Genomic DNA, 10,315 nt, shown 5'->3' on the forward strand with positions numbered 1-10,315 from the left:
CCGGTCCACCGCTAATGTCAAGCCCTGGTTTGAGCATTTAATTATGTGCATGAAATGACATACCGTCTCCAAGCAGGTCGAATCTCATGCTACAGTGACTGTTCCAAGTCAGCGGCAAAATTCTGACGATGCATGCATAGACTGGCTTCGGAACATGTCAGTAACCTTAGTGTTCATGTCTGTGTTTCCCTGGAAAATCTGCAAGGAATACATAAGCAGTGCATGAACAAAACAATGGGACACAAACGAGCACACGCAGCCATTGACGCAAATTTATACAAACGCAAAGACTATATATATATATATATATATATATATATATATATACACTCAGCAAAAAAAAAGTTTCACTTCTTTGATTGCATAATTTTCATAGATTTTGATGAAAATAAATATATTACATACCATATTAAGGTAATCTAATTGGCTGTCAACCTAGTAGGTCAATTTAAAGGGAAACTATTGTCCTCAAGGCACAAAAGTAAAAATTGCAAAAACTGACAAATTGTCTTTCATTTGCAAATGCCCTTCAAGATAACAATGATAACAAAAGACCAGTTAAATAAAATGAGCGACATGAATGAAAAACCAAAATTAAATTTTCGATATCTTTATATATTTATAACCTCAAACAAAATGGGAAAAGTGGGAAACTTTCCACTAAGGAGGAAAATAAGAATTTTCTGTCACCTCAAACTTTATAATCATGACATATGAAGCAAAGGTACAAAAATAGAATATCTTTATTTCATTCATTCAATTCAGTAATCTAAGAATTCACGAGGAAATTTCAACAACTAAATACAATTTCCAATTTTCCTTATTTGAAAAATTGATTAAAAATCCTACCATTTTTAGTTAATACTGCTTCTTCTCTTATTTCATTTGAATTTGAGTTTTGGGAGAAAATTCTTCATTTTACTCCATTACTATTAGCCTTTATCTTTTGGGCTTCAAAGATATTAAATAGGTATATTTTTGAAACTTAATTCACGCTTTTTATTGTTAAATTCCTCTTTCATTCTTTTTGTTACGTTGAAGAGCATTTACTGATGAATGACAGCTTGTTCATTTCGCATTTTTTGTGTGCCTTGGGAGATAAAAACAAAGGTGTTCACTCATGCATCACGTTTCCCTTTTGTTGACTTTTTGTCGGCTTTCAATTTGAAAGCCAATTAAATTACCTTTCATAATAACGGCATAAAGGACATTAACATTTAACCAAACATTCTATTTGAAATATAAATTTGAAAAAGTGTTTACATTCTCCTTTTTTCTTTGTTTTTCTTTTTTTTTTTTGCAGGGTGTGATATACTGTATACAATTAATACTTAATCATCACCATCATCATGCCGATAGCTTGGGTTGAGTGGATTCGGAGTGGCCAAATTACCCCCCCCCCCCCCCCCCCCCCACACACACACACAGTGGCAAGAAGGGTCCGCTTGATTAAAAAAAAAGAAAATAGAAAAAAAAACCAAATCGTTCAAGTAACTCTTATATATAGACTGAACCATGTTCCTACTAGTCTACGGTAGAACCCTACTCAAGTCTGGTAGGCTTCTGACTCCGATTGAATAGTGGGTGAGATACTTTGAAAGAGAGTGTTCCTCAGTCCGGATACAGCTTGGAAGCAGATTGTTAGATATCATCCCTCTACCCGGCCTCCCCCTTAGGAAACTTTTAAATTCCCCCTTTTCTATATTCTTGGACATTACATTTTCAAATAGTAGGTCTTTTTTTTCCAGTTGGTAAGTGATATCTCGTTCGTTAACCATTCGTCAGAATACACATGGCATTATAGCCGCGGAACCTGTCGCAAAAGAAGAAGAAACTAATAAATAAACAATTTTAGGACTTTTGACCCCATCCCAAAAAATATTCTACTTGCAGGATTGATTGTTATGTCAATACGCATTGTAATAAGGCGAAACGTAAATGATTTAAATAGGTGCACTGGTTTTCAAAATGATTCAAATATATCATCTGTAATGTATCATCATCTCTGTAATGGGGGTTAGAAAAAAAAAAACGTTTATGCAAAAAAAAAAAATGAAGAAGTGTTTAATTACAACTATTTCCAGCATGATATTGTATAGTATGAAGAGTCTGACGAAAAAAAAAACAACAACAAACAGCTTACGCGCTTTTTTTTCAAAATGTAGTGATTCCTCACTTGCTATAAACAAGGAATATTCTTGAAGTTATAATTAGAAATGATTCCATATTTTCTTATTATTTTCTTTGCAATCTTGCGATGAAACTACTTCTCAAATCAACGCGAATGGTGTGAACTTGTTTTCTTTTTCAATGTCTTCATAGCTGTACTTAAATTGTATTTAATTCATAACCACAGCATAACCATCATAACCAAATTTTCATTTCTCGACATTTATTGGTCGATAATCGTTCAATGAATGTTTATATCTGTGCGTCTCTGGGAATCTAATGATATTTTTAAATGATATCTCTGTAGTTTTAAAGACCGATGTTCAAGCCACACAAAAAAAATGGTGAAATATGAATCAAAATTACCTTTGCAGAACCAGTGTCATCCATAATGTCCAAGAGGGTGGCCTTACAGTCGACTGAGTACGAAACTTTGAACGTTTTCACCCACTGCTGGTAACTGTCAGACCTGCCTTGTGTGATAATACCTGAGACGATAATTGGTTTTCCAAAGTCTACTTCTATCCATGGTGACGAATCGCTTCTTGCCGCACACCACGCACCTCGACGCCCGTTTCCTTATTAGAAATACATAATTTTACGTTGTCAGTTGGGAATTTTTTCTACAAGTTAATCCTCCTTCAACATTTACCTTAAATCTGCATTCTGTTGTTGTAGACTGTTTAATACTCGGCTAGCACATTTCATGAGCTTGGTGAGCTTGTTTTTTTTTTATCACTTTGTTATTTAAACAAATATGACACAAACACTGAACAAGTTTTCTTCAATATTATTATTGAAAGTTTTGCTTCGAGTTGTTTTCACTGCAACTTAATTGCCCGATGTCGACGTAAAAATGAGAAAATAACACTCTCCGGATACCGTTTCAGCTTAAACACATACATACATACACACACACACACACACACACACACATATATATATATATATATATATATACATATATATATATATATACACACATATATATATATATATATACATATATATATATATATATATACATATATATATATATACATATATATGTGTGTGTGTATATATATATATATTTATATATAATTATATATACATATATACATATATATATATAGGAAGGTGGATTTTGTTTCAAAAATGATTCAACACTTCCTCCTTACCAGCTCCCTGGTCCAGTCTGGCCCGGTCTGCACAGTCGGGATACTCGTAGCAAGAACTGGTAGACAGCTGGTCTATTGTGATTGAACCATCTGCCATGCCCATTTGGGTGGGTAGGATCGTCTCAGCTATGACAATATGACAGATATGGAAGACAATGGAAGTTGAAGATGAAGTTGGAGTTTATTATCTATATTCACATGTTTACATGGCATAGGCCTAATACATAACAAGACACATGCATGAATACAGGATAAATGGTACCACAGAGTAGCATGAATGCTTACGACTCCGTAACCTGTCTCTGCCCGAGCTACAACTAGTTGCTGAGGAGTTTCAGTTCACTGTGATAAGCCCTGTATAGTTATTCGCAAAATGCGACTGATGACACTGGAAACAATGATTACAGCTCAATGCGGTTTAATTTTCTGATTCAAAACTTGTCATTGACATAGATATAACAACCTGAAACAATAATTTCCGTACAGACTCAATGCTTGCTTGTTTACCCTCGTGTAACAAGTTAATGCAGACATTAACAGTATGCTTGTCTATAGTATGTATATCTTATGTGTTCGTGTTTCCTTTCTGTTTTTTTTTTTGTTTTTGATTTTGTTTTTGTTTTTGTTTTTTTTTTTTTTTGGGGGGGGGAAATGTTTTGTTTTGTTTTTTTTTTTGTTTTTGTTTTTACAATGAGAACGCTCTGTATAGAATTACTTACATGGACGAGAACTCAGCAGTTTCACAATGTGGTCTTCAGAGGCGCGAAGGTACTCCTCATCAAACGCCGCCTCAGCTGGAAGCATATAGACTGAAGAAATTTGAATGTGTAATAGGTCATTAAATCACAAAATCGATCGGTTTAAGATCATCTAGAGACAGATAAAAAGTATCTAAATTTTACATGATTTCTTCAGAAAAAATATGTTAGTCATAATATGACTAAAAAATCACGTAAACTGTACATGATATCATCACGTGTTAAGTCTATTTCTACTGGGAGAGAAGAAATTACGTTCAACCTTTTCTTTTCAGTTAACACTACATAGGCCTAAGGACGATAGTTTTAAAAGAAATATGGTGTAACACTCCACGCGAACTAAACTCTATTATACATTTTGCTTATATTGTATAGTTGAATTTAATTTTCACCAATCTCACATCTGACATACTTTTCGAATTAATTCCAATTGAAAATGATTAATTCTGAATAAACATTATATATTTCATATATATATATATATATATATATACATGTATCTTAGGTCTACATACAATGTACATATATAAACATGAGCTGGATTCTACATGATCGCGGTTTACTGAGGGTTTTATCAAAGACGTACATGCAGAACTTTGCATCAAAAGTCACAGGTATCGAGTAAAGATTGTAATGTTATTCATCAGAGTATTGTAGGCCTATATAATGTTATTCAACAGAGTACATTTCGAAATGATAGACATATGAAGAGACCGAAGAGAATATCGTTATAACCAGCTCGTATGCTAAAGTTCATAATATGTGACCTTGCATCACAAAACCAACAAAAAGTCGCCAGGAATGGATTTTGGGTTAAGGGCAGATTCTGAAATATCAGACTCTAAGCTTTCAAATAATGCAGAACTCAATTCAAATGGACGCTCCTGACCTATCTTAATGCTGGGGAAAATCATACACTCTGGAAAAGTGTGAAATAAAAAAAAAGAGGTTCTAAAGTATATACAGTGTCTATCAAGCACTTATCTTTACCAGGCCGTGCTAACCGTGCGATGAATGGAACAGAAACAAGATAAACAGGACGTAAACCACCACAGCAACAACAATAAAGAGATTACCAGATTAGGCTGAATTTAATCATGCTCTATCAAAACACTTTGTCCATGATTAACACCAACTTTCAAGACAGTATCATTATCTTTTCATAAGTTATTAGAGTTGAAAGTGAAGAGAGCGAAAAGGATTTTAGGGAAATGAAAAGGGGTCTCTAATCACACCATTGAACCAAAAAAGGGAAGAAGAAAAACTGATGAAAACACTAGTTTCCTATTCGTTTTATGAGAACAGACTAAAGTTAATGTAGAAAAAGAATAGCTCTTTTAGGTTATATGAAAAACTTAGCATTGACTTAGTTAACCCGTTTCACCTTTTTTTTTTATTCCTCACACTAGGTTCAAGGGAAAGTACAGTATTGGCGTAGATGGGAATTGGGCTTATAACTTTTTGCGAGATACCAAGAAAACACTTATGATATAGTACAGAGCATACAATTTCAAGAGGAATTCAAAGTTTATTTGATGAAAATCGGGTTTGGAATGACTGAAACATCCAAAATCAAAGTAAAACAAAGCAATCGTGATAAAGTGTGGGTCCCACACTTTATTAGAAATGCTCTTTTTTTGATATCTCAGCCATTTCAAAACCAATTTTGCTCTTCCATATTTCATGAAAGGTTTCTCATTATTTCACCAAAAAATGTTAGAAACCTGAAATTAGGTCTCAACCAAAACTGTACAATCCCTTTCAAGTAGTGCGACTTTTTGTTGGATTGGTGAAGCAAAGTCACATATAAGAATGTAAGTGACGCTGTCCATTGGAACGCAAATGGTAGTCACTTTATCGAGGATAATATTCCAAAATGGAGAGAGCTATTCAAGGGGAATTTGCTGGCTTTGGAACAGAGCTTGACTTTGTCTGCTGTTTGATTAGTTTACCATCATTATGTCCGCACAGATTCTATTTCTTTCGGTGATTTTAGGCCCAATATTTAGCTCACAACATTCAGAGCAAACTTCGAATTTTAGTATGCTAGCATGTTTAGTTTTACTCGGAGCTCATACTCGGTAAAGCGAATCCTACCTCGCCATAGCGGGATTACTCCCCGTCTTGACGTGAGGATTGAAACAAAGAAAATAAGATAGAAAGAGCGTGCATACCAGATGTCAGACATGACAGCAGAAGTACCTTGACGATACGTTTTCTAGCCATGATGATGAACACAGCTTGGGAAGCGAGCCGCTGAGGATGTAGAACTCAAAGTTTAGAAGACACGAAATGATGTTCTCAATCCTACCGGTCGTTTTAAAGGACTGCCAACTCCGTCACTCGCATTGGCGCTGCGGTAGCATTTATGAAAGCACAGTCCCTCTTTCCGAGGATATGCGCACATTCCTGATTTGCTAATAGTTGGTACTAATACGCATGCGCACACAGACACACACACTGACGCGCACACACATGCGCACACACATTAACTCACATTTGATGTGCACATACACACGCACACACACACACACACATGCACACATGCATGCAAATGTACTATAATACATGTATATACTAAACTGTGAGTCGAAAAAAATCGACTCTCGCGAGAGTCGAATTTCACTTAAGTCGACGCATTTTTGTCAGTCCCGAGAGCTTCGACTCATGCGAGGTTTACTGTATATCCATTGAGATGCAATCTATTAGAAAGGAAGAGTTCTGGAATTTAATGAGAAATACAGTCAGTAAGTTTAAAGCAGTAGAACAACGGAATTTTAAGGGACACGGGGCATAAGGAAATGGCTATGATGGTTTACATGTCATTATGCTACTAAACATATTGTCCTACTGGGGCCTTGATAAAGCTTCGACCTTGTGGCTCATTATCATTCACATTAAATCCTCATATGATACAAGAACACAAAAAAAGAAAAGAAAAAAAAAAGAACATGAAAGAAAAAGAAGAAACACTGAATATGTTTTTCCTAGACTGTGAATGATGAAATGATTGTGCTGTATCCTGGCAGATGTGCTCTCCTGTAGAGTCATCTTGAAGAGTCATGAATAAGGAATTTAAAAATAATTGTCAACACTATAAACACAGATCGATATTCTGCAAGTTTTGTATGGAGCTTTCATGGCTCAGTGGATAAGACCACAAACCCCTAATCATAAGGTTCCTGGTTCAAGTCCCCTTGGCTGCAGTGGTTGTGCCGCTAGGCAAGGCACTTTAGCCTCAATGCCGAATTCTTTTGAGGGTACTCGCCTGGTATAATTGCTTATAAGCAGCCACTGCTTCTTAAGTGGTTTCACAAAACTAATAAATTCAAATCAAAATCAGTGTCACAGATATGAATTCGAGTAACTATTCCCAAGATGCCATTAAAATGCAACATTAGGAAAGTACAAAAACTTATGTTTTGCCTAGTGTTGTTCAATATTTGTTCTCATGTCCTAAACGTTTAGGCCATATTATGGATTTTGTGTAAATGATCATTCTTGGAGAGAGAATGACCACATTTCATTTCATTTGATTAGAATCCTTACCTCAATACCCTGGATGAGAAGCTGATGGACCACAGCATTGTACAAACAGTGACCATCTGATGGAATCTGAAGAGAGTGTATAACGATGAAGATATGTATTTAAGCACTGACACTGTTAAATGCACAGTTCTCACTTTTATTTCCAGTTTGTATAGCAATTTGTCAGAGAATCGAAAGATGATCAGTCCTCTCAGCCTTCTCCAGTGTTATTTTAACAATTCCAAATTAATCATAATGACAAGTACTTGATGACAGATTTTTCTCTGTTGATGCAGATTTCGGTGTAAATTAGATTTGTCCAATGTTTCCCAAACTTTAATTGATATTTTGATAACATATCACTGTATAAAGATGCCGAAGGTTGTCAGGAACAATATTTCATATAAAATTCTCCAAGAAAGAGACACCTCAATATTTTGGTTTTTCTGTGTACAAGCAGTCAGAATTTCCATAATATAAACATCAGTCGCATGACAATATTTCCTTCAAGGCCTTTATGAACTGTCATTTCTGTGATAAACATTCCATTTAATCCAAAATTTTAGGAGTCTGTTAATCATTTTACTGCTTCCATTTAGTGATATTTTGTTGAATTAAATGTTCCTCTATAAATCATGATTTTGAAGCTCTCTTCCTACCTGTTTAATTCTCATATTTTTCTCTGTCATGATAGCAGCAAATTGTTTAGTTTCTTTATTCCTGGCACTGTTCACATTATCTTTCTCTGCCTCAGTGATGCGGTCAGCTCGTTCTTTCTCCTCCTGTGCTTTCTTGTTCTGAAAATTTAAATATAGACATGAACAAGTGATAATATCAATACTGGTGAAAACTTGAGTTTATGTGCTTGTTTGTATCCTTCCCTTTGCCAGGAAGAGGAGATAAATTTCTGTCCGGATGCAATTATAAGAGTGTGTTTGTGTTGCAAGAATACTACAAAAATGGATGGACACCTTACAATTATTAAAGCAAATTAATTAAATGACTTTATCAAAAATGTATTTGAATAGATAACAACAAACGTTAATTGATACTGCATGCCAGTTTTTCGCCCTCAATTTGCTTCCAATGCTTGTGGAAGATTTTTTTTTCTGTAAGATAAATGAAATTAGTTAGAAATTCTACGAAAATCAGTTTAATACACAAAACTTTATTTTCCTTCAAGATACTGGAAGATACATGTCGGTCTTTTACTTCTGACAGTATAGCACTTGGTCATTTACTACATGTATGTCATGAATACCTAATCAAATTGAAAACTATTTTGAGGATAATAATCTTGTTCTGACATTAATACTCCACTAAACTTAATTAGCTGTGACTAGCCACACTTTCTCTTATCCATGGCTGCTTTGAAAATGAATGATCTGATACAGAATGCACTTACCCTCCTCTTTTGAGCTTTAGAGATCTTCTGGGGTTTTTCCTCAGCTGTGTCAGAAATATCAAGCCTCTCCAACAAATCTTCTGGGTTTTCCTGAAACATTCAGGGTAACATACAAAAACAAAATGATGTTTAAAAGGTAGAACTAATCATACTACTATAACTATGACTACATGAAAGGAGGAAATACATAGAACAAGCTCCACTTATGAACAGTTGTTACAATGACAACTTGGAAAAATTACTTACAAGTTGCCAGCATTTATTACTGTTTTACTACTCCATCAAAAATGATTTGGGATATAAATACACTATGATATCTGGTATATGTTACCCTTAGTGGTGTGTGATTATACATTTAGACAGAGCAGACATCTCTTTAATCTACATGTGTACTTCAAAAGTTCAACAATGATAAAACAGAAAGATTAACTAGAAATTATCAATTTTCCCAGATTTGAAGGAACATGCAAGATTTGCAAAACATCAATTAGATACTGTAAATTAGTTTTATCACATTTTCAGCCAATCAAGGCCTTGCATGAGTACCTGATGTAGTCTATTCACGCACCTCTACATCTCACAAGTTGAAAAATACATGTATCAGATTTGTGAATTCTGTGAATTACATGTGACTACTAAACAATAAAATTAACACGTGAAATTGCTTGTGATATCTCTCAAAGAGAAATCTGATGATTTCATAATGTTCAATGTTGTTTATAAAATTTGTCATTAAACATGTTTACCCACTTGAGCTGTGCCAAAGAAAAATAAGATGCAAACATGAGAGCTGCAATAATAACAGTGACACTCACATTCTGAGACTGATTGTTTTCTGCTCCTGTCTCTGCACCACTCTCCGCATGATGGGCCGCTAGCTCTGTCTGATGTCTCTGTTCTAGTTCTGCCTCCAAGCGAGCAATCTCCTCTGTGGCTTCCCTCTTCCGCTTCTTGTCTCCCTTGGGAACTGCTTTCTTAATTCCTTGAATTTTTGCTGTCATTTGAAATCATTGCAAAAATAAATGTAATTAGCGACTAATTTGCAGCCAACATAGATGTCTAGAAATGATAGTCCCAGCTCTTCAAAAAAAGAAATCAGAAAAAAAAGGGGAAAAATGCAATGGAACGAATGATTTTCCAGCTCCGAGGGGCAGGGTGGAGGGAGGGTGGCCTGCAGCTAGCTGCCCGCCCCCCCCCCTCCACAATGCACTAAAGCAAAAAAAATCTGCAGCCTGTTGATAGATAGGCCTACCACTTGTGTAATGTAATTCAAAGACATGATGTATTTTTGTTTG

General features: G+C 35.1%; 1 protein-coding gene across 1 annotated transcript; it reads right to left on the reverse strand.

Moving 5' to 3' along the window:
* Positions 1-7,615: 7,615 nt before the first annotated feature.
* LOC139715221 (deubiquitinase OTUD6B-like) lies at positions 7,616-10,014 on the reverse strand (the record flags this gene model as incomplete). The annotated part of the gene is made up of 4 exons (XM_071626810.1): positions 7,616-7,702; positions 8,275-8,412; positions 9,021-9,110; positions 9,836-10,014. Coding segments are annotated over 4 exons (494 nt in total), but the record flags the coding sequence as incomplete, so codon positions are not given.
* Positions 10,015-10,315: the final 301 nt, after the last annotated feature.

This window comes from Diadema antillarum, unplaced genomic scaffold, assembly GCF_040938485.1.
Source record: "Diadema antillarum isolate AM-2024a unplaced genomic scaffold, OU_Dant_1.0 seq00003154_RagTag, whole genome shotgun sequence".
NCBI classification, from domain to species: Eukaryota; Metazoa; Echinodermata; class Echinoidea; order Diadematoida; family Diadematidae; genus Diadema; species Diadema antillarum.